The sequence below is a fragment of the Filicampus tigris genome, chromosome 3 (assembly GCF_054856515.1).
Source record: "Filicampus tigris isolate MCC_2025a chromosome 3, RoL_Ftig_1.0, whole genome shotgun sequence".
In the NCBI taxonomy this organism is placed as follows: domain Eukaryota; kingdom Metazoa; phylum Chordata; class Actinopteri; order Syngnathiformes; family Syngnathidae; genus Filicampus; species Filicampus tigris.
This window is the reverse complement of record NC_141219.1, coordinates 315758-340760: the sequence shown is the minus strand read 5'-3', so window position 1 is coordinate 340760 and position 25003 is coordinate 315758. Positions and strand designations below refer to the sequence as shown.

At 52.3% G+C, this 25003-nt stretch overlaps 2 protein-coding genes across 5 annotated transcripts; one reads left to right on the top strand and one right to left on the bottom strand.

Moving 5' to 3' along the window:
- Positions 1-6003: 6003 nt before the first annotated feature.
- gpatch1 (G patch domain containing 1) lies at positions 6004-15411 on the top strand. Of its 4 annotated transcripts, none has more exons than XM_086024910.1 (19): positions 6004-6157; positions 6865-6999; positions 7120-7205; positions 7405-7479; positions 7525-7562; positions 8625-8784; positions 8977-9222; positions 9557-9892; positions 9970-10189; positions 10358-10639; positions 10934-11136; positions 11653-11780; positions 11857-11948; positions 12037-12182; positions 12286-12601; positions 13799-13879; positions 13963-14048; positions 14136-14293; positions 14577-15411. In XM_086024910.1, the coding sequence occupies exons 1-19, from the start codon at positions 6076-6078 to the stop codon at positions 14614-14616; spliced, it is 2910 nt and encodes a 969-aa protein (XP_085881036.1). In that variant the 5' UTR covers positions 6004-6075; the 3' UTR covers positions 14617-15411. The 4 variants fall into 4 exon arrangements, with proteins under 4 accessions (XP_085881036.1, XP_085881037.1, XP_085881035.1 ...); XM_086024911.1 differs by having other exon boundaries at positions 7405-7562; positions 9557-9716; positions 9816-9892; XM_086024909.1 differs by having other exon boundaries at positions 7405-7562; positions 14139-14293.
- A 1846-nt stretch (positions 15412-17257) lies between these two features.
- hsd11b2 (hydroxysteroid (11-beta) dehydrogenase 2) lies at positions 17258-23759 on the bottom strand. Its single transcript, XM_086024913.1, has 5 exons — positions 23360-23759; positions 21043-21255; positions 19852-20037; positions 19198-19335; positions 17258-19117 (listed from the first exon to the last, which is right to left on the bottom strand). Exons 1-5 carry the CDS (start codon positions 23544-23546, stop codon positions 18687-18689), a joined length of 1155 nt encoding a protein of 384 aa, XP_085881039.1. The 5' UTR covers positions 23547-23759; the 3' UTR covers positions 17258-18686.
- Positions 23760-25003: the final 1244 nt, after the last annotated feature.

The following is a 25003-nucleotide window of genomic DNA, read 5'->3' as shown; positions in this document are numbered from 1 at the left end:
CCACCAAACAACGTGTCTGACTGGAGGGGGGGAAAAAAAGATCTAAATATTAACTTCATGAATAATTGTAATTGTTTATTGAGTCACTACACTTACTACTTCAAAAAATGGCTGTGGGTCAATTTGACATGCTACATAACAGGAGGGGTTGCGGGTCAGTTTGGCTCATTGTAAGAACTTATAGCTTTATAAAGTACTAACTATACATTTTGAAGTTGTTTGTTTTTGTCATTTGTTTTCCTGTTTCAGACACTCATTATATTCACATGGATCCATGAACACGAGTGTCCTTCCTGGAAAACCAATGTTACAAGTGGGTTAAATCGATCCCTGTGCAAAGGTAGGGTACTGCTAATTGTAAGCACTGGAACAATACAAAGCCCTTGAGCCAATGTCTTTTAACCAGCCGCGGATCACCTTGGAAAGCCCACCAAGTCCCACCTGATGATGTCATCAAGGGGCGGTGTCAAAAAGCCAGCTTGCCTCCCCACCCGCGTGTACATTCCTCAGGCGATCGGTCGCAGATGTCCGCGTGCGTCGTGGCACGTAATCCCAGCGGCCATCTTAATCCCGGCGGCCGTCTTAAACCGCGCTAACGTGCGGCTAACGAGCGGAGCGATTAGCCGCCAACAAAGGCACATTTGTCAGCGTGACCTTTCCGTTTGTTTGCGGCCTCGGCATGTGACTCATCTGAGGCTCTAACGCCTGCGTTGGCTAACTCCTCCGCTAGCTACTGATGCGCTAGGGTTCAGCCGGGGGTCGTGCCCGGTTCACGCGAGGGTCAACTGGTCATCATCGGACTTAGGCGAGAGGATCACATGGCCGGCTTTAGCAAGCGACATGCTAAGAAGCGTTCATCTTTAGCCACGTAATAGAACATGCTAATAATCATGGGCCTTCAGTGGCATCTAGTATGTTTATAAAGATTTTGTGAGTCAAATGACTTACAAAGGGAGTCAAGGTGAGTCATATAATGAGTCACGTGGCGAGACATATAGGGAGTCATGGGATGAGTCCCATGAGTCATGTGGTGAGACACCACATGAGTCAAACGAGTCATATGACGAGTCACGATGAGTCTCGTGAGTCATATGATGAGTCACGCGATGACTCACATACTGAGTCATGGAATTTGTCATGTGAGTCACGTGGTGAGAGTCACATGGCGAGAGTGGTGTGTCACACGACGTGTCATGTGGTGAGTACGGTACATGATGAGTCAAATGAGCCACATAATGAGTCACATGATGACAGATGTGGCAAATCACATGGTGACTCAGATAGTGAGGCATAGAATGCGTCACGTGATGCAGGGCCGGTTTTTGTTATGGGCAATGTGGGCGCAATCTGTGTGAGGGCACCCTCGAAGAAAAACAAAAACAAGCAAAGAAAAACAATTTGCCAGCTTTCTAGACTCCCGCTCCATGTCGACCCTCCTGGGTGAACGAGGGATGGGATATCCAGGACTGCCTCTGAATGATGAGGCGGGTAGATTGGTCACATGAGTCACAAGATGAGTCAAAATGTGAGTCAAATTGGTCACATGAGTCACATGGTGACTCACCATGTGACTCACATGGTGACTCACCATGTGAGTCACATGGTGAGTCACAATGTGAGTCAAATGAGTCATATAATGAGTCACCCGGTGGCAAAACATTTTGTGGTTGGAATGGTTTAAATTAGTCAAGGAATCTTGAAAGAGGTGGCAATAACGTAGTATTTGTCTAAATGTGGGAACTTCAATGTGAAAGAATGTGAAATTTTCAGATGAAAATGTGCAATTTTGGGAATGTGGGTATTTTTGGAATGTGGAAAATATATGCTCGGACTCATTTGAATCAACGGAAAAAATGTTGAAGATGGAGGGAATAATATGTTTAACTGCGGTCATTTTAATATGGAAAATGTGGAATTGGGGAATGCGGAAATTTGAGGCTTGTTTAACTTAGTTTCTCGGGTTATTTGAACGAGCTGAATTTGGTGAATTTTGAATGGAAACAATTTGAATTTTAGTGTGAAAAATATGGAATTTGGAAAATATTTTGTATTTGACATGGTTGGAATCAGTCAAAAAATGTTAAAAGAGGTACAGAGTGCCTGTAAGACTTTTCATGTGGAGAAATGTGTATATGAGTATGAGAGAAATGAGTATATGGAATTTAGGGAATGTGAAAATCAAAACTGATCAAAAACCGGTCATGTGGAATATGTCTCTAAATGTAAGAATTTTGCTGTGGAAAATGTGAAATTTAGGTCAAGAAAATGTGGTCATTTTTGGAATATGGAAAATATTTTCCATATTCCAAAAATGACCACATTTTCTTGACCTAAAATAGTTTGAATTGGTCAAGAAATGTTGATTGAAGAGGGAATCATGGAAATATAATGTCTTAATGTGGGATATTTAAAGTGGAAAAACTGTGGTCTTTAGGGAATGTGGGGATTCTTGCAATGTTGAAGTAAAAAAAAAAGTTTTCAGGTCGTTTGAATGAGCTGAACATCAAGAAATTCTAATGGGAAAGATGTGCAACGTTTTTGGTTGAATGGAGCGGTGCAAAAGGTGGAATTCTGCGAGAACCGGTGAAATTTACGAATGAGAAAAGTAGCACCCTGGATGGCGAGAATTTTCACAACATGTTGAAGTTGGAATATTTCACCTGCGAAACGTGGAAATAGTACATGGTCCAAAGAGTGGGGCGAAGAACAATAATCCGGTTTTGGGGTGTCGTGTGTCAGCATTCACACAAGAAGCAAAACGTGCAAACATTTACTTGAGAAAGTCCAAAGGACTGATTCTTTTTGTTCACTTTTGCTTGCTCAATCAAATAAGAGCTGCCCCACCCCCACCCAAAGCCCCTAGAGTACGTTTTGGGGTTCGGCCAGCATCCAACAAACCCCCCCCACCCAGCCGCCCCCTCCCCCACTGGAAGCCCTCTGCATCGTGGGGAATGTTGGCCTCTTTTTTCCCTCTCTGTTTACTCTGGAAGGCTGCAAGAGGCTGCAAGACTTTGACCGGGAACAGCCGGACCCTTGGGGGCCGGACCTGCCCGCGTCACGTGACCTCAGCCGTGTCACGTGACCTCAACGTCAAGAAGAAAGACAAGAAAGAAAGAACAAGTGGGAGATTCAAGAGCAGAAAGTGCATCCCTCACTTGTTTTCACACCTCGACGTGTCATCAACTCAACGCACAAGCAGGTCAAAGTTCATTTCAAGTCCGAGCGTGCGCGCGCGCGTGTGTCCTTCTAGGACGGGGATTCTCAAACAGTGTACCACAGTTAACTACCCAAATTCATTTTATTCACTCTGAAAATGATTTTTGTCATTTTTCATTTCTTTTTTTTTCCATTTCAATTTTTACCTTTTGTAATTCCCAAATAATTGAATACACGCACGCACACACACACACACACGCACACACACACACACGCACACACACCCCCACACACACACACACACCCCCACACGCACACCACACGCACACACACACACACACACACACACAGCGGGCCTCCAAGAGCACATCAAGATGATGGTCCCCGGGGACAAAATGCTTAGTGAATGCTTCAGGCAACAGAAGCCCAATAAGGAGAAGGAGCCAGATGGACTGTCGTGGAAAGACAAGCCCATGCATGGCATGTACCAGGTTTATGTACCCTAACCCTAACCCTACAAATTGAGGTGGCTGACATCGAGAAAACATACCAGTGGCTGGAAAAGGCTGGACTGAAAGACAGCACGGAGACGCTAATCGTGGCAGCGCAAGAACAGGCGCTCAACACAAGATCGATCGAGGCTGGCTTCTACCACATCAGACAGGATCCCGGGTGTAGGCTGCGCAAAGAAGCCCCAGAGACGGACGGTGCAGCATATCCCAGCGGGGTGATATGAAGATGCTGGCTGGCAAGGCATACATGGAGCGGCATAACCAGGTAGCAGGAATAGCCTACCTAACCCCAAGCCCTAACCCTAGCCTCTCAGCCTACCGGAGGAACGTCTGCACCAAATATGGAGTAGAGGTCTCAGAATCGAGATGGCGGACACCGCCAAAGGTGGTAGAGAACAACCAAGCCAAGATCCTTCGGGACTTCCAGATCCAGACCGACAAACTGGCCATAGCCAAGCAGCCTGACATAGTGCTGGTGGAGAAACATCAGACGACAGCAGCCGTGACAGATGTGGCAATCCCGAACGACAGCAACATCTGGAAAACGGGACACAAAACAAAACCACGCAAAAAGTCACAAAAATGACAAAAGGAGACAAACATGCACCAAAAGAGACGCACAATGATGCATAAAAGACACCCAAAAGATGCAAAAAGACAAACGCGAAAAACAATTGGCACAAAAACACCGCAAAAGATACCTACAAAGTGGACAGAAAATCTCAAATAATTTACAGGATATATCACATTACGCATTCAACTTTTTGATACAATTTCTCTCTCTCTCTCTCTCTCTCTCTCTCTCTCTCTCTCTCTCTCTCTCTCTCTCTCTCTCTCTCTCTCTCTCTCTCTCTCTCTCTTCTCTCTCTCTCTCTCTCTCTCTCTCTCTCTCTCTCTATATATATATATATATATATATACATACATATATATATATATACATACATATATATATGTATATATATCCATCCATCCATTATTGATATCGCTTATCCTCACAAGGGTCGCGGGGCGTGCTGGAGCCTATTCCAGCTCCAGCTGTCTTCGGGCAGTAGGCAGGGGACACCCTGAATTGGTTGCCAGCCAATCGCAGGGCACACAGAGAGAAACATCCGCACTCACAATCACACCTAGGGGCAATTTAGAGTGTCCAATCAACTTACCATGCAATATATATATATATATATATATATATATATATATATATATATATATATACGCGCACATCAGTCCAAGCATCGCCGGAAGCCCATTTTTTCCGTCTATACGTAATCGGCGAATCGACGAAATGTAAGGACGGAAGTGCTTTAAAAGGACGAGGACGGACGGGCTCGGAGGACGATTATATTTATGAATAAAGACGGAGGAAGGATGACGGAAGGGTGCCCATGTCTCGGAGCGGTAAAATAGGGTGAATTGCCCATCTCTGTATACATGCATTTTCGGTGCTACTTGGTGTGAGAAGGCACTGCTGAAATTGTTTGCAAAGTGGCGGTAATGTTTGAAAAGTGAGCAGTCAGCAACCTCTTGTGCTTGGTGAGCAAGTGTCATGTTGAGCTGATGCAAAGCATCCATTTGCAAGGTGTGCTACGCGGGCTCCCTCTAGCGGCACGCCAGTCAAGTACACAGAAAATGTTCCTGTAGTGATCTCTTTTTTGTGTGTAAATAAGTAAATAAACAACAAATGTTTTTCATGTAATATAACAACTTTGTTTGTTTTCTTGTCCGTTTTCTTTGAATACTTCTTGTAGTATCATATCTTTGGTCTGAGATAACTCTTTCATTTTATTCCCCCTGTAATAATTATTTCAAATTAATTCCTGTCAAACTAAATCCAGTTATCTGTCACGCATGGCACCACGCGCTACGAGCGCCAACTTCAGAATGAAACTTGACTGGATTGCATTGGCGTCAGTGTATTGTTTGTTAAGCTGTTCTTTTGAAGTTAGCCTTTGCGTTGGCGGCGTGTTACGTTTTGCAGCTTCCTTGACATGTCTAAATCGAGACTAGGGCCTGATGTGAAGTCCCGGTACGCCGTCCAAGTAGGTCCTGGTACGGTACGATACGGGCTAAAATTGACGAGTGAATCCGTACGACTGCATAACGGCCCACTCCAAGCACTGTTTACAGTACTATAGAGGAGCAGCGTTGCTACATCGGAAATAACTTTGCTTTATGGTGACTTGACTGTGTTTTGCCACATGCTGAAGTGAAACTGTTGAATATCTTTGTTGTTTCAATTGTATGCTCAAGAAAGAGTCATCCAAAAACACAAGTTGAACTCGAGCGGGCATTTAGGCCCGACGCCAGAGGGCGCCCTGGCCCGTCGTATGCTCGCGTGCCCTTGGTGCTCTTTTGTCCCTCTGCAGCCGCCGTAGCGGCGTCTTCGACTTCCACCAGCGCCAACATGGCGGCCGACGGACAAGACGACGATAAGGCGGCAGCGGATTTTGTGACTTACGGGACTCCTTTGGAGCCTCTGGAAGAAGGTTACTTGTCTTGCAGCACGTTTTTTCCGCCTGTGCGACAATGACGACACTTACTGCGTCACAAAACACAAACGGCTGCTGGCGTGTGTGTTTGTTTTTGCCCGCACCAGCGTGTGTGTGTGTGTGTGTGTGCGTGCGTGCGTGCGTGCGTGCGTGCGTGCGCGCGCGCGCGCGTGCGTGTGTGTGCGTGCGTATATATATATGTATGTATGTATGTATGTATGTATGTATATGTACACATATATGTGTATATACATATATGTGTATATGTATATATATGTATATACATATAGGTGTGCATATATATATATATATGTATGTATATATATATATATGAATATATATATATGTATGTATGTGTATATATATATGTATATATATATATATATATACATATATATGTATATATATATGTATATATATCTGTATATATATGTATATATATATATATATATATGTATACATATCTGTATATATATATATATATATATGTTTACATATCTGTATATATATATATGTGTATATATATCTGTATATATATATATATCTGTATATGCTTTTTTTTAAAACAATTTCTAATTGACAAATTGGACATCACATGCCATAACTTCACGATACAGATGTATGCTAGTTTTTGCGTTTTTGCACTATTGACGTCATGACGTGTTTGTCCTGCACTAACACGTGTGTGTGTGTGTGTGTTCCAGATGAGGCCCCGCGTAAGCCCCTCCCCCTCCACGAACAGACGGTTCGGGATGAAAAGGGGCGGTACCAGCGGTTCCACGGCGCGTTCACGGGCGGCTTCTCGGCCGGATATTACAACACTGTGGGATCTAAAGAAGGTCGGCCCCGTTGGACGAGCTCACTTCCTGTCCGCCTTTTTACGAAGCTGCCTATCGGTCGCCTGGTGGAGGCGATCATGGCGGTCGTTGACCTTGTTTGTCGTCTTGTCGCCGAGGCAGGATGGACGCCGTCCACTTTTGTGTCGTCACGGCAACAGAAGGCAGAGAAACATCAGGCCACGCCCCAAGACTTTATGGATGATGAGGTACCGACTTATCTTTGCGATGACAATGGCTCCGCATCCCGTTGAAGTAACTTCACATTTGGCTTGTTGGCGTACAAATTAATGTGCTCCTCAATGAGCTGTCTCCGAACGGTGTCACCTCTCTGCCACGCCGTTGATGCTGTTGAGCGTGCGGACGGGGAGATGTCGCGGCCGGCCGTTGACGTTTTCTGTTTGTCAGGATCTGGGCGAGCACGGCATCGCCCCGGCCCAGATCACCACCACGCAGCCGTTTGCGTCCCGGGCGGCGGCGCCGTGGGACACGGCCAAGGCCGTCAACGCGCAGACGGCCCTCATCCCGGGAGACAACCTCCTCGACCAACTCATCGCACCCGCAAGGTGACGGCGCCGTCAAATCCACACTTGCGCTACAGCTACTCGTGCGCCACGAAAAAAGAGAAAGGCTTTCTAATGCAGCTCTTTCTTGATTTGGTTTTCTACGTGCAAACGTCTCCTGTGCTTAAAGTCCTATTTTCAAAAAGTTGATTTCAAATTTCAGGCCGTAACCGTAACGACAATCCAGACATAAATACGCTGGTTTCAAGGCAAGTGTCATCTGAACAACACGATTTTGTCATCAAAAGGGAGGGGTGGGGCGGGGGGATCAGAAACATCCAGTTGAGCTCTTCCATCTTCAACTCTGTGGCTACAAGTGCAGAAAGGCCCAAGCCGTTCCACGCTTGTCCTTTACACGCTTGTAGTAACTCAGCAGTCACGTGATTGATCCGACACTTCGTGAAATAAGAATAGCATCATCCATTTTGCTGTCCGCTATTGTGTGAATGCAAAATGGCTGCCACGTCCCAGGTCCCTCTGGTGTATTGCAGCAACACGGTGAGGCTCCCTCCAGAGGCGTTAACGCTAAAGGAAGCTTGCGTCACATTTGTTAATTCAAGAAAAAGAAAGAGCTTTGAGGACCCAAAGATGCATTTGCGTTTGTTTCCGTGGAACGGGCTTATCAACTCATTCGCTGCCATTGACAAATATTACTTTTGTTAAATGGTACTATTTTCACAGTCCAGCCATTCAATCCCAGGAACTTATTTCTGTTATTTCCAAGCGTTAGGGTGAAAGCGGGTCTGAAAATGTCTGCCAGCGAATGGCTTAAGCAAGAGGAGAAAAATCGTATGGATCCATTCCACAAGTGGACTTGGCATCTCCCCAAAGCATGAAATTGCAAATCAAGAAACGTCATAACAGTGACAAAAGGCATTGACAGTTTGGAGAAAAAGGACTTTCCAGCAAGTGTTTTTCCTCCAAACTGTTCCGGCAAAGTCAGTGGCTTGTGTTTTTGGCGCCATGGCATGGATGAAAGCTGTGGCGCTCGCTCGCGCTCGCTCGCGCTCGCTCGCTCGCGCTCGCTCGCTCGCTCGCTCGCTCACTGTCGTCGGCGTGCGACAGGTCCGGTGTCGGCGTGGAGCTCCTGAGCCGGATGGGCTGGAAAGCGGGTCAGGGCGTGGGGCCTCGCGTCAAGAGGAAGGCTCGCCGCCAACGCGCGGCCGAGGGCGGCGCCAGAGTCTTTGGCTGCGCTCCGCCCCCGGCTGGTTCCGAGGGCTCGGAGGTGGGTGGAGTCTGTCGGGCGCCGCCTTGTGGCACGATGTCCACGTCCAGCGAGCGATGTTGGACAGCGCTGCCGCTGTTCGCTCTTGAGACTTTTCTCGATGTTTTCACCTTTCCTATCCGACGACGGCGGCTACGACTGTCACGATGGCCACGAGGACGATTATGATGACGATGACGACGTGCCTTTCAGGAGGACGACGGCGAGTTTGCGCCCGAGAACGTGACGTTCGCCCCCAAAGACGTGATTGCGGTGGACTTCAGCGCGAGGGCGGGGCTTCAGGGCCTGGGCTACAGCGGTCTGGATCCGGCGCTGGCGCTGCGCGGCCAGGCGGCCGACCGGCACGTGGACCTGTTCTCGCCGCACTCCGACGCCACCAGCAGACTCTTCGGGGAAAAGCCGCGGGGCTCGCGAAGAGGAGGGGGCGTGGCCGGCCAGGTGAGTCTGCCGCTTTCGGGAAGCCACCGTCGCTTGGGTGGCCGTCTACCAGGCTCCGGCGGGCGGACGGGTGGATTTTAGTGCGCCGCTGTCAGCCTTGGACACAAACGAGCCACTCGTTCTGTTTGCGTGATCGAAAATGTGCATTTCATTCGTTTTGAAATTTGGAGTTTTGCCGCTGCACAAAAGTATTCCGAGCGCATGTGTTTTACCTCAACCGTAAGACTTTGTTTTTGAAGTTGTCAAGCGACTGAGCAAATGTGCGAGTGAGCGTTGGACGACTTCCTAAGCGAGCGATCGTGCGTGCGTGCGTGCGTGCGGCTGCGCCCTTCAGGCCTTCGGCGTGGGCGCTCTGGAAGACGACGACGACGAAGACGTGTACCACCGAGACGCCATGTCCAAGTACGACACGGTGCTGGGGGACGAGCCCGGAGACGGACTCTACGGCTGGACGGCGCCGTGCGGCGGCGACAGCAACAAGGACAAGAAGACGCGTAGCCAACTCTCTTTGTTTTGCTTCGAAAGACGGCTGGCCTTTTTGGGGCGGTTTGTTGCCTGGCGGCGTTCGAGCGCTAATCCAAATGTGTTTGCAGACCACAAGGAGGCGGCGTACCTCGGTAAAATCCTGGAAGGCTTCACCTTGGCGCACAACTCGGAAGAAAAGAAAATTGTGAGTCCGGTCTTGAAAAGTTGGGGGCGGACGTGTCAAAAGGAAACGCACACAAGCAGAGGCAAATGCGCTTGCAGATCTTCGCCGCGCCGCCGCTGCCGGCCGACTTCCGTCCGGTGCACCGCTTCCGCCCCCCGGTGGCCGTGACGCACGTTTCGGGGGTGAGCGCCGCCCTGGCCCGGGCTCTGAGCTCGTCCAAAGGGCAGGCGCCGCCCCGGGACGCCGCCCCGAGCGAGGGCCGCCACCGCATGGCGTCCGACCAGAGGGGGGCGCTGCTGGGGGAGGCCGCCCTGCCAGGTGGGAAGCGCGCAACGCCATCAGCGACGCGTGCCTGCGCGCGCACTTTGCCAAACACAAATACACACACCTGTAGTAACGCCATTTTGACTCGCGCGGATGTCCAATGGAGCGAAGCCAGCCACCCCAAACTTGAAACTGCTGTCGTCCCTCCCCCTGGCCGCGCAGGCCCCGCCTCCGTCATGGAGCTGCTGCGGCCCGAAGACCGCCTGCGCTTGCTCCGCTTCCGAGCGACCGCCTCGGCGCCCTCCCGCCCCGCGCCGCCCCCGCTGCCGCCGCCGCCCCCCTCTGACGCCTCGGCGGCCTCGTTGCAACAGCGGCAGGAGGAGGCGGCGGCGGCGTGGCGAGGCCGCGGCGGCGACCCGACGGCCTTCAAGCCTTTTGAGAAGAACGCCGGCAAACAAGCCCGATACGACGCTTACTTGGGGCGACTGCGGCTGGGTGACAAAGGTGAGCAGGCACTCGCGCAAACACGCCTTCACGTATTTGCACGGAATTGCGCAATTTCCACACACACACACATTTGAAGTACACGCATCTTACCGTAGCACATGCATGCAAGTGCAAATGAACATGCCCCTGATTACACACTCACACAAATAATTATACGCACATGACATAAATGCACATTCAGATGGACGTAGTCATGTGACACGTCCTGCTGATTCCGCCCCTCCTCATTTTCACACACACACACGCACACACACTTCGGAACGATTGCGTGCGCGTGTGTGTGGCGCGCAGATGCCCTGGACGCCAGCTTGGACCCTCGCATGACGGAGTGGGAACGCAGCAGGGAGAAAGAGGAGTTTGTGCGAGCGTCCATCTTGTACCGGCCCACCTCCTCTGCGCTGGCCAGTCGCTTCACGCGCGCCAAGCGCGACGACGACGACGACGGCGACGACGACGGCGGCGGCGGCCGCGTGGAAGTGGCGGCGCAGCGGGAGGTAACCACGCCTCGCCGCGCATGCGCCTGCGTGTGCGCTTTGCTTTGTGCGTTTGAATGACTTTTTAAAGCGGTCTGTGTTCTATAAGGCTTGATTTTTGTTTCATTTATAGTCGTTTTATTTTATGTATTTATTTTATAAATATAGGGAGCATTTGTCCAGTGCAAGATTATAAAAAAAATGGTCACAAACGGCAGTTTGGGAAACATTTCAAATGAAAACCTCACATTTGATCTTCATTGACCAAGATGAGAACAAAGAACATTATATAGTACACTGTCAGTATTGCACTTTTGACTTTGCTTTTCAAATGTCAAATGCACTTTCGGTTACATAGTTTGCTGTTTTGAAAGCATTTTGATTGCTTTTATATCCTGAACAAAATCATCTTTTTTCGCTTGGAGTTATTTTCTTTGATTTCATTAACTAACGGTGTGTGTGTGTGTGTGTGTGTGTGCGTGTGTGCGTGTGTGGGGGTGTGCGCGCGTGTGCACGTGTGCACGTGTGCGTGTCAAGGGCAACATGGAGGACAAAGAAGCGGCCGTCAAGATGAAGATGTTTGGCCAACTGACCAGGGAAACGTTTGAGTGGCATCCTGACAAGATCCTCTGCAAGAGGTTCAACGTACCCCACCCCTACCCTGGGTACGCACGCACGCACGCACGTGTCATCACACGATGATGATGATGATGATGTCACAGTCATGTGACACGACTGCAGGTCGTCCACCGTCGGCCTTCCCAAAATCAAGCGGGACAAGTTTTCCGTCTTCAACTTCCTGACGCTGAACCAGGGCGCCGATCCGTCCGCAGGTTGCCGCTCGGCCACTTCCCGCCAGTCGCGTCTCGGACGTCCCGCTGATGTCGCGTACGTGTGCTTGTCCCGCTTCCTTCCCCTTAGCTCCCCCCAACCCGGCGGCGGCGGCGGCAGCGCAGGCCACCAAGAAGTCCAGATGGGACCAGGAGGCGGAGCAGAGCCACACGTCCACTCAGCAAACCGGTGACGTCAAAGAATCTCCTCCGGGGCCGCCCGACAAAACTTCTGAGGTGACCTCGGAAGACACGGCGCCCCCCCCCCCCCACCCTCCTAAATTTTTTCTTTTTTATTATCCTTTTACGTCTCTTTTTTTTTTTTCTTCTTCTCCTTCAGAGCGCAGCTGATGAATCACGTGATCCCTCAAAGGCCAGGCGGCAAAAGGCGGAAGACGACGAAGACGACGACGATGATGAAGGTGAGGAGGAGGAGGGGGACGAGGAGGAAGAAGTGGAGGAGGCGGAGGAGGAGGCGCGTCCTCCCATGGACGTGTTCAAGGCCATCTTCGCCGGCTCCTCGGACGACGACAAGTCCTCGTCGTCTTCGTCGGGTGAAGAAGACGAGGGGAGCAAGGAGGAAGGCGCGGACGCTCGGCCAAAGAAGCTCTTCGACATCTCGTCGTCTGCCGTGGCCGCCGCCTCCCGGCAGACAGGTGAGCTCGCTCACTTCCTGCCGTCATTGGACACTTCCTGTTGCTGACGCGTGGTCCGTTCAGTCAATGTACGCCTCATTTCCATTTTGCTTTCTGGCGAGCTTAACTCTTTGAGTGCAGTCGACAGGAACCCTAACGAGAAGCGCCAGCGACGCCAGTTGCCGTCAACTTTTTGGTTTTGTCTTTGGGGTGTGGGCGGAGAAAACATTTGGGCGGTTCACCTTTAGTGCCAAAAAGGAAAAGCAAAGAGAAGCAGCAGATGGCAGCATTGCGCCTCTCTTGGATGAGATGAGCGTCCGAATGACAGGCGAATGAAATCAGGAAAGCCACGAGCATGGCGCATCTTTGGAAATGCGACTTGTGTTTGACTGGAGATAACATAACGCTTTGTCACGCTCCATTTACCACATAGTGTGTCACAAAAAGAGGAAAGTTGTGGAAGATTATTTCAGTTTAGGAGTAGAAGTCATGACATCATGTACGCAAGGCATGCATGTATGCGCACACACTGCTCAATACTACTACTACTACTCCTAGTGCTAAATGGCGTGCAAATGGCTTGTCAAATGTTGAGTTGTTCCACGGTAAACAGATGATGTTTCCATCCAAATCATTGAAAAGGACTGTTGGGATGTTTGAGGCATCACCGAAGCAACCATTTTGAGCATCCGAGTCACTGTTGTGCAGAAGAAATGGCTTTGGACAAAAAGCTTATTTTCTGCGTCGCTCGGTGCACATTTGGTGCATCCGACCCCTATTCTACTACCCGTCACTGACAAAAAAGGAATCAGGCGGGAACAAACATTTTGGGGGCTGATGAAAGAAGACTGGAATCTTTCATTTGACCGTTTGCGTCTTGACACCGTCGTGAAACGCCATCTCGAAAATTCCACCAGAATGCTCAAAATAGGCTGAGCTTCTCTTTTTTTCTTTTAAATGGCTGCCATTGAAAGAGTGAAAAACATTGTAATGGGAGAAAAGAATTCATGTGGCGAAGGGCACGGTGTGTTTGCAAGCCACAAGTTACGTTTTGGGCCTGTCAAAAAGGAATTCAGTGTTCAAGAATAAAGCGTTGTGGACTTGAGCTTTTCTAGTCGAATAATCGTTTTATAAGTCCTGATTTCATTGGACATGATCGTGAACGGGCCAGCAGCGCCAAGTCTTCCTGCGGTCAAGTTGTTGTCTCCTTCCAATTAGCACCTGCGCCCTCCTGCGTGCCGCCGCGCCAGGAAGTGGCCGAGTTCGGTCCCAGGCTTCCTCCTCCCTGCTTCCTTCCCGGTGAGTCGAGCGCCGCCTCCCCTGCCCTGCTCGCGCACACGCACACGGGCTGACGGATGGTGTTGTTGTTGTTCCCCGCGCAGCCACGGGGGGCGCCGCCGCCGCCTCTCCGGCCCGTGACCGGAAGCACAAGAACAAGAAGCAACACAAACGCAGGAAAGACAAGAAGGTGCACACGCAAGCTTCTGGGCTGCTCCCACTTTTTCTTCTTCTTCTTCTTCTCCTTCATGTTGTTGTTGTTGTTGTTTTTGGGCAGAAGAAGAAGACCAAGAAGAAGAAAGACAAAGTGAAGCAGCAAGACGACAAGAAGAGGAAGAAAAAGAAGACGACAAAGGAGGAAGAGGACACATCGGAGCAAAGCGAGCATGAAGATGGAGAGGGAGAGTCGCTGTCCACAGAGGAATTGATCAGGAGGTCAGAGGTCAAAGCAGTCGACAAGCGCGACCTACTTTCAAGACCGTGTGTGTATTTCTGGTGGCGCGTGTGTTCTATTGGATCTTTGCTTTTAACGTGTGTGTGTGTGTGTGAGAAGCTTGTTTCGCATGTGTGTCTCTTGAATGTGCCTTTGCATGTTTTGAACTTTTCGGTGTGTTTGTTGTTTTGTCATCTCTGTTTTTGATGCGCGCGTCTAATGCGCATTGAGGCGTGTATGTTGGAAAATATTTCAGTTTGATGTGCATGAAATGTGTGCGTCCAGGCTGAAGAGCGTGCCGCCGACGCAGCCCCCCTGGCGGTGACCCTTCTTCTTCTCGGCAGCAACATGGCCCTAAAAATCAGGTCATCAAAGTTGCCAGTGACACGGTTGCGTTTTGGAATTGCCAGCGAAACCATTCTTCATCGTCAGCCGTCAGCAAGCAAGAAGTCATCGCCGCACGGCGCCAACGTTGGGCCGAATAACGATCGTGCAGCTCCCGGCTGAAGTTTAGTCCCAAAGTAAAGCTCAACCAAAGGCAAATATTTGAACGCAAACAGTGCGGCGACACGTGTAGACTGTCATGTATTCTTTGTGCCGCGCGAAATGAAACCCTTCCCAGGAAATGCCCCGCCGCAATATGATTGGCTGCGTCATCTGCTACGGCTGGGCGATGAATGGAAACGAAATTGGGATTAGGGCTTCTCGTGACCATAAAAAACGTGATAGGAGAGAAGCGATAAATGTGTCAAATGGTGCGGTGTGAGTGTAGCCAGCGTGTTGCCTGCGCTTGTATGTCGCTGCGCTGGAAGCTGTTTGATGACTCGCCACTTGCAGTTGACTGGCAAAGCAAACGCGCAGCAAAAAGGATTCCACACGCACACAATAGATTCAAGTACAAGACGGGCTTCGTTTGTGCTAATGCCAAAGTCAACGTAAAATCCCACTGACAGGCTAACGGAACATTAGCATGGACTTCTGGGAGTGATATTCCTTCAAAGAGCAAATATTCACACACAAACGCCGTTGGAACACGTACACAAAGGCAATACTTTCATGTTTCCGAATGTGTGACAAACGAGTTGAATTGATGATGATTAAACTTGATTTAATTCATAGATTTCCTTGTTGAAGGTTTCATGGATTTTGTTCCAGACATGCTGATGATGACCCTGCGTGGGCACTCCTTGAACGTTTTCTGACATATTTCAATCAAAGACGTATGTTGTCTCAGATTTAAAGTGGAAACGTTTTTTTTTTTTTCAAGAATATGTTCTATGCAAGGCCACTAGTTGAAATAAGGCAATCACGGCTCAGCTTTAGAAAACAGGTGAGCTGCGATTGGTCATTCCTGAGCCCTGGGTAGTTGTGATGTCATTTTGAGTCGACAGAAATGACAAAATGGCCGCCCCGTGGGATGGCTCAAAACGGCTGGATTTTGCTGCTTAACTCCTATTGCACAAATGCACTATTAATCAGAATGCTGTGTTTCAACTAGTGGGCCTGCTGGGAACAAATTCTTGAGAAAAAAAAAACACGTTTGGGTTGATTTCCACTTTAAGAAGAAGAAGAAGAAGAAGAGAAAAAATCGGCCATTTGTGGACTGAAGGTAGCGCGGTCGTCAGTCAGCCCACAGGTCGGAGGTTCGATCCCCGGCCATCGTGACCATGTCGAGTGTCCTTGAGCAAGATAATGAGCCAGCCCAGCTGGTCGTGATGCTGCGTCATCAGCACATCGACGAGGGCGAAGCGCTTCGCGTAGCGAAAGTCCAAAAGCGCGCGCGGCACAATCAAGTCACAGGCACCACCCGTTTGCGTTTGACTTCTCAAGGGGAGCGTCCGACAGACAAGTGTGCGTAGGGCTCCATGTGTCCGACGTTCCCGTCCCCGCCCCCGCCCCGCCCGCCTTTTTGGGGGACACACAACGAAGGCCAAAAGAGGCCCCCGGCGGCTGGCGCGACGAGCGGGCCAAGAGCGAAGAGCACAATCGCTGACGGAGGTGAGCATTCGTCCGGTACGTTGGGGCTTCTCGAATTCTGCTTGCCTTCAAAGTGGAACTGCTGGTTGTGTGTTGTTTCTCCTCCGAATGCAATTGGTCTTTCATGTGCGCCTGACGTCTTTGTGCCACTCGTAGCGGTGGCTAGTTATCAACTTAATGTTGTCGTTTGTCTTGACATGTACGCGAGCCGTCGCGTGGCGGCGGTTTACGTGTTTCAAAAGTGTCTTTGGTGCCCTTCGCGGTCTCATGTGATGTGGCGTGGTTGCCCTCTAGTGGGCTATGTTTGATTTAGCCTACAGGTCAGCATGAGCCCTTTTCATGGCAAACGAAAGTTGAAGGAAACGTGTCAAGCACTTGCAGCAGGCACGGCTGGGTGGCTCTTTAAGGGCCGCTGAATGCAAACTCCCCCTCCTCCGTTGTTTTGCGTTTTGATTGGACCCGTTGGCTTCGTTGACAGTATGACACGCTGTTTTAAGCTCTCAATCCCAACATGGAACTTTGTAGTTCCAAAGTTCCAGGGCTGCGAAGACTTTTCCAAGGCACTTGTGAATGGCTGCTTTGCCTTTTTGTGGGGTGGGGTGGGGTGGGGTGGGGTGGGGGTGGTCCGCGCCGTCGCCCCTGTGCTGGGCAGGGTGGACGTCACCGTTGAGCCTCTTGGAAGTGTAAAGAGGCTTTGAATGAAAACACGATATTGTTGCAATTGCAGCCCAAAAACCGAATGCTCGTACGATTTGCAAAAAGATCAGCAATAACCGTGAATGGACTTTGGAAACATTTGCAATTGTCAGATTGCTCACAAAAGCACACTTGAGCCCAAATCACTTTGGCAGCCCGGATGGACTGACACAGTCCAAGACAAATAAATGCACACGACATGGAAAGCGTGGATGCTGTGTGCGTGCGTGCGTTCGTGTTTTCATGCTCAAGGTGTGTTTGTGTTCGTTTTGCACACATGCAAACAGACAGAATTGTGTGGAAAAAAAACATCTTTAATTCTATCAAAGAATGAGCTGAAAAAATCTAATCTTGTATTAATACAAAATTCACAGTTTGAGTGCTGAAAGTTGCCTTTGATATAAATACTCCACAATGTGCTGATTGGTTGGAAATAGTGCAGGAACAGGACGTGATGTCACAGTCAGGCCAGGAAAGGAGCAGGAAGTTGACCAATGGGCAGGTGAATAAATCAAAGTCACTTCCTGGTTGGGAAATCATGTCTTGGTGCTTTTATTTTAGCGGTGTGACTTGCGGTTGTGCTTGTGAAAATTGGCTGAAGGGGCGCGGTCGGCGAGGGGCGGGGCGGGCCGGGCCGGGCCGGGCGGGGCCGGGGCGGGCCGGGCCGGGGACGCTCCCGACAGCCCGCAGCGGCAGCGTCGGACAAGCCGTCAGGTTTCTAAAGGTGGCGGACCAGAACTCAACAAGCGGCACTTGTACCCGTAGAACCTGAAGAAGCCCGATTTCAGGAAGCACATCATCACCGTCACCTGGAACGGCGCCGACTAGAATCAGCACTTCGACAACCACAACCTGATGAACCAGAACTACTCCAACTTGAAGAGGCAGAACAGAAGTCGGGAAGCAGCAATTACAGAAGCGGAACTTGCGGAAGAAGTCCAAGCGGAAGCGCGGTCGCCAACACCGCTGCAAGTTGCAGGACCTCAAAGTGCCGCTTCCCAACCTCCTGAAGAACCGGGCCGTCTCCAAGGAGAAGGTCTGGAGCCGCGGCTGGAAGAGCCGGCGCGATTAAGCTCAAGGCGAGCCCAGCCCCGCGACTTACTTGTACCTCGAGGAGCGTCACTTTGATTTGCAAGCCACAAGTTGAGGAAGCGCAACTAGCGCAGCCTCCGCAACCTCTCAAATGTCCAAGTTGAAGTAGTGGAAATTGCAGCCCTTGTGGTTCTCCGAGCCGATGTTGCGGGCCCCGCCCCAAAAGGATTGAGGGGAAAGCCGCCTGTGCGTCGATCCCCAAATCTTGTTCTCCCCTTGACACCGGCGGGTCGAAGCGCGTACGACGTCGGTCGGCGCACACCAGGCCGGTCACTTTGCCGTACGAGTCGCTAAAGTACACGTTACCGCCGGCAAAGTACACGTTACCGCCGGCAAAGTACACGTTACTACCTACATGTGGCCAATTGCGTGTCAGCGGCGCCGGAGTCGGACCACGGCCGTCTTCCGACTTTTCAACTCGCCCGCCGGGGTTTGTCTTGCGCTAGCGACCGCGTGGCCCTTAAGCAAATGCTGAGCGGGCTTCCGCCGTGCCTGCCACACAAATCCAAATCCAAATCCAGTTGTCTTTCTTTCTCTCTTTTTTTTTTCTTTCTTTGATTGGCCCCGCCCCGCCCCGCCCCCAAGCCGCCAACGACGCGCGGTCTTCAGCGCCGACCGAGACCGCCGCCGCTACTTGACTTTGTCCGACGCCTCCTCGTTGTTGTTGTCGTCGTGGCAACAGTGGGCGGGGGCCTCCTTCCCTCGGACGACGTCGGCGGCGGCCTCCTTCCTGAGCGCCCGCGGCGCCAACTTCTTCTTGAGGAAGAGACTCTGGAGGAATCGGTCCCTGAGGGCGGCGGGAAAGTAGCCGCTGACCAGGTACATGAGGCCCACGCCGGGCCCGGCGAAGTAGCGCGCCCGCGGCTGCGGATCCCGCAGCGCCCGCTCCATGGCGTCCACCACGGGGCTGAGGTCCGGGTTGGCGTGGCGGGCAAAGCGCTGGAACAGTTCCTTGGTCTCGCCCACGTAGTCCTCGCCAAAGTCGTCCAGAAGCGCCGGAGAAAGAGAGCCCAGGAGCTGCTGGTGTTGGGCCTCCCAGTACGCCGCGTTGCTGCACTGACCTGGTGGCCGCCGCAACAACCACGTTACCACGGCAACTCACCTGCGCCGCCTTCGATGCTTGCCCGTTGCGCGGCCTTACCCGTCTTATAGGACGAAGGCAGTATGGTGGAGACGTGGACTCCCCACGGCGCCAGCTCGTGTCTCAGCGTGTCCATGAAAAGGTTGAGCGCCGCCTTGGACGCTCCGTAGGCGGCCAAGCACGGGAAGGGTTGGTCACCTGCGCGGCGGGACCATGACCATGAGGAAGATGGACGGACGGACGGACGGACGGACGGCATGAGAGTCAGCCGCGGGCGTAGCAGACTTTCATTCCCATTTGTCCCCATCGCATTTGAATCGTATGCCAATCGCGCGCCGGTCCCAATCGCACTCGAGTAGCGAGGCTCCCCTGGACACTCAAAATTGTCACTCAGTTGTTGCAACATATTGACTGGGCCGGCGGTGATGGTTTTGTTCTTTGTTTTTGAACTTTTTGGGGGTGGGTACCTAATTAATGATTCAATGAAAAAGGTTGAAAAAAGTGAAATGGAATGGAGGCGTACTTGGACAGTTTGCCACTAGAGGGAGCTGGCGCGCCGCGAGTGGCACTGGTGCCACATTGGGCTTCTTGGAATCCCGCGAGGAGAAATTCAACCGCGACTGCCAAAGACATAATAAGTGTCTCCCCCCCCCCCCCGCCCCCACCGATGAAAGTTGTCTCACGCAGGCTGAGGCTCGACGCGCGCGCACGTACCAGCCGGACTGGAGACGGTGACCAGTCGCCCTTTGTCGCGTCGCAGCAGCGGCAGGAACGTTTTGGTGACGTGGAGCGTCCCGAAGAAGTTGACCTCCATGCAGCCGCGGAAGTTGGACATCTCAGACAGCTCGATGTCGCCGAAGTTCACGCACACGCCCGCGTTGTTTACCAGCGCCCACAGACCTGACGCGCGCGCGCACACACACGCACACGCACACGCACACGCACACACACACGCACACGCACACGCTGACTTGAGCTGGAAGGGCAACGCGCGCCAGTCGTAAAGCTGCCGCGCACGGCCGCCTGCAGTCGCGTTACGCAAGAAGCGCTTTGGAGCGCGCGGGCGGCCGATGGCGTCGAGCAACACGGCGGCCCAAAAAGGTCATCGACGGTAGCCCAAGCTTCCATTTGGACTGCCGTGACATTGGTCTTGCTTCTTTTCACTATTCTGCCTTCCAAAAAGGACGAAAGGAAAGGAAAAGAAGCAAGGTGCAGCTTTTCGAAAAAGTGCTCCAAAAGATTTCTTTGAAAAAAAAAAACCCGTTTTGATCTTTAGCGTTACAAATGGAAATGCAGTAAACGGTGCCCTCCGTGGCAGGCAGGTTCACGGTCGGCTGTTTTGGCATTTTTTATTTATTTTTTTTGGTGTAGCGTTTTTTTTTCAATTGCAAAGAAGCAGCGAGAAGAAGTGGCGTGTGTGCTGTGCCGCAGCACAAACCGATTGGATGACGTCATGGGCTGCGGTCCTGCTTTTGATTTTCAAATGTACTTTGGCCCTGATTTTGCCTGATGTTGATTATCGGATGACAAGTTCCATTCGTTGGTTTGGAACAACAACGCCATTTGTTGGCTGAGAACAGATGGAGGGCAACAGTGTAGTAAGGAGGACAATATTTTTGGCCCGGTAGTTTGTTTAGAATGAAAAATGCCGTCAAAGCGTATGTGGGGAGTATTTGGCGGCTTTTGACTTATTGCTGGCGGGTCTGCGACGCAAGGCCTGCCATGGACGCTGGACGGGCGTCTAGGAAAAAAAAGCCCTCAGCTGTGACTCCAACGAGTGAGCGTTTTTGTCGAAGAGAGGCATGAGGTGAGGCGCGGGCGCGGGCGCGGGCGCGGGCGCGGGCGCGGGCGCGGGCGCGGGCGCGGGCGCGGGCGCGGGCGCGGGCGCTTGGGGGCGCGGCCTACCTCGGGGTCCCAGCCGCTCCCGAACCTGGGCGAAGGCCCGCCGCACCTGCTGCGGCTGCGTGATGTCCAGCTGCAGCAGCGTCAGCCGCGGCGAGCAGGTGCGCCGCAGCTCGCCGGCGCCCTCCCCGCCCTCGTCCAGCACCGTGGCGAACACCCGGAAGCCCAAGCGGTCCAGGTGGCGGGCCGTGGCCTTCCCGAAGCCCGAGTCGCAGCCTGAGGAGGGGGCGGCACAATACACACGTCACGTCACGTCACGTCACGTCACGTCGCATCGCCCACATTTGCCACAATCAAATGCCCAGAAGCCATTCATCGACCGAGGAGTTGACAAAATTTACGGAAGGGAAAAAAAGTACAACTTGATTTTGGGTCGCCGTTTGCCCGGTGTTTGCGAATGTTGCTTTTTCCTTTCACAAGAAAGCAACAAACCGTTTGTCTTGCCGCCAATCCATTTCCAACGTCGCAGCTTCAATGTGTTGCGACTTTTTTTTTTTTTCCTCAAAATTGCTGATCCTTATTTGTGCCTATGCGTGGTTTGAGGGCGTTTGCACAAAACGTACGTCGGAATTCCCGATTTGTGGCTGCGTTCCGCACAAATGGAGTGAGGTGGCGAACAGTCATCGTGACGCGCCAATTTTTGCATTCAGCACGTTTAGAATTCAGCGTCCAATTCGAATGAAAAGCCCGATGGGAACCAAACGTGCCCGTGCCCATTTGGAATATTGTCAAGGCCATTCCCATCAAGAGTGGCAAGATTCCCACCGGTGATTCCCAACCAGAGAGCGCCAGGCTGACTTTGATGGCGCATTGCCGAGGGGTCAGCCACCGAGCGAGGGCAGGGGGGCGGCTGTTGCGCAACATTTCCCACCTTGGTGTTTGACACTCAAGTCCGCTCCCAGCGTGCTCTTTCTTCCTTTTTATATCTTGCTGTGACCGCTCCGAGTCATCCTGACACAAAAGCTTCAACGCGCAGTCTAGCGTGCGTGTTGGTGAATAATTACAAGTGTGCGTGTGCGTGTGCGTGTGCGTGTGTGTGTGCGTGTGTGTGTGTTGGGCCGGACTGGCAGATGCCCGGTCGGTCGGTGTGTTGAGGGGCCGACGCGGTGCAATGAATTCCTTTTGAAAAAATGCTTTCAATGAATGAAAAGCACCAAAGCAGAGCAGAGGGGAGCAGCCCAGCAAAGCGTTGACAGAGCGAGCGGCCCGGCGATTGTAGCGCTCGGTTTCCGGCTCAGTTTTGCTTGGCCGCTCCACCGTCGGCCGAAAGCTGCCTTGCCAAGCGGCAACGACTTTTTCCCTTTTTCGATGTGCTTCGAATGAAGGGGCCGCCCGCGACGACAATGGCGACCATCGGCCAGCAAAAGACGAAAGGGTCGCACGCGGCAAAACTTTGCTTTGGCAGTTGTTGTTTGTGGGGAGCGGGCAACTTTTTTGGGTCACCGCGTGACGTTGGAGCTCGACCTCCGAGTTCCGGACAGAGTAAGGGCCAGCAGCGTGGCCGCTTGCGTGCGCTTGCCATGACCGGCGTGCCGGCTCAGCCCTCGTCTTGCGCCGCTGGATTTGCGGCTGCTTTTTGCCGATCGTGCGCGTTGGGTGCGCTGGTGAATGATTGAAAGTTTAGTGTGCAAAGTTGGAATGATCCCTGTCGTAGTCGAGATGGCTGCACGCACATACACTGTTATCTCACGCGCGCGCGCACACACAGATTAGGTTGCTCTGCTCAAAGTCAAATAGGGACAAAGAGTGAAAGACATTAAAGTTTAACACGCACACCGTCATTACGCACACACTATTATCACACCAGCGCCACACACATAGGTAGTCACACACGAGGACAATAATAACACACGCTCACTCCTGCCATGCACACACTAGTCAAACACACGGTCTAGGAAAACAAAACTACTAACAGGCATTCTTTTTTCCCTCACACACACACACAACAACACACAGACAGTAGAACGCAGCCATAAACACACACAGACACACCCCCACACAGTCCAAACACGCACACACACACGCGAGCATAAACAATCCGAAGCAACGCGAACACGCACGCGAAGACTATTGTCGTGCGACACACATGCGCGCGAAGGAGGCGCGCCCGCCTGCACTTGTCCAACTTTGGCCGCCACTTTGCCTGATCTGATCAGCATCCTCGAGGCCAACGCTTGATGTGCACGATCGATGGCGACTAACGCGCACGCGCACGCGCTCGAGGACCGCGCAGCAGATCAAAGTCAAAGAGCATCAAGTGGTCGCTTGCCTGATAGCGCAAAGTGGAAAGTGAGCTGGCGTGCGTGCACGTGTGTGTCACCTGTGATGACGACGGCTTTGCCGCGGGCCGCCAGCATTTTGCTCGTCTTCTTCTTGGGCTCGTCTGTCCTGTGCGCGTCGTCCTCGAGCACGCGCGCCAGCATCCTGGTCGTGGCGCCCAAGCACGCCAACGCCAATGCGGCCGTCGCCAGCACCAAGCTCCACCACGCCAGCGCCCACGCGTCCATTTCCCGCGCCACTGCGACCTGCGTGCGTGCCTGCGTGCGTGCGTGCGTGCGTGCGTGCCTGCCTGCCTGCCTGCCTGCCTGCCTGCCTGCGTGCCTGCCTGCCTGCCTGCGTGCCTGCCTGCCTGCCTGCCTGCCTGCCTGCCTGCCTGCCTGCCTGCCTGCGCGCGTCTGCCTCGTCTTCGTCCTCGTCACTGGACTGAACACTGAGCAGCAGCAGCAGCCGAGCACTCTTTATATAGCGCTCGCTCGCTCGCTCGCTCGCTCACGCACGCACGCACACACCTCGCCTCACCCAACAGCCCTTCTCCAAGGGTGCTGCGCGCGCACACACGCACGCACGCGCGCGCGCGTCTGGACATACGAGCCGCTTTTCAGTCTTTTGGGAAGGCAAGAAAAGTGCATTTTTGCAACTCTTTTTTATTGGGATTTGTTTCCCTTTTACTGACTTGTTCACACATTTGCTTCAAGTTTTTCTTACAATAACAATGAAGAAACTATCAGTCTTTCAAAAATCCTTTTTTTTTGGTCTTCCCCAAACATTGAAAAATGACTTTGGCTATATGAAGGCGTGCGGCCAAACTGACGCGTCACACGCACGCTGACACAATTGCACACCTCATTTGACACTTGCGCAAAGACACACTGACAGCCAGATCAGCAAGGGGGGTGCGTCAAACGTGTGCTGATGGCTGTCGCGTCGACTCCACCCCAGCCGGGGGCGCCCGCTAGCAAAGCTCAGCGGTGCGTCGGTGCTCGCCCGACCTTGACGTGATGACACGGTGCCCTGCTTGTGCTTGTTGAACGGGTGCTGTCTGGACGCGCCTGTCGGGGGATTAAAGATTAACCTTGAGTGGCTCACACCAGCTGCTCAGCTAACCGTCGGCGCTACATGCTAACGGCCCGAGGCGCTCGCGGTGAGCCGGCGCACCGCGCCAAACGGATTAGCGCACGCACGCGACGTGGCTCAGTGGTAGGGTGAGGTTGGGGGTTCCATACCCGGCCCTTGTGACCCCGTCCAAGTGTCCCCGAGCAACATGACATAGAGAGCCCCCGGCCCCTCCCCCTGCGCCATCAGTAGGCGGCGCAGGCCCAAAAGCGAGCGTCGAGCGGTCGTGCTTGGGCGGCGCCGCGCCGCCATGTTGTCAGCACGCTTCCCATTCTGTCCGCCCTCAAATCGCGTCATCCTCCCCAGGCAGCAAATCCCAATGGCGGACGGAGGCTTTGTGTTCTGCGGCCATACAAAACGCCGCTCAAGTTGTCAAGAAACGGGGAATCCTTCTTGGCGTCGGCGCATCGTCCGGGACCGTTCGACACAACATCGACATCGGCCGGGGCCTCGGTTTCCTTGCTCATCGGTCGGGGCGCTTCTGGGATCGGAGACGTCCGCTTTCGCCACCCGCGTCTTTGCTCAGAAATAGGCAACGCGTTTCATGGGCTCCAAATTGGTGTGGACATAA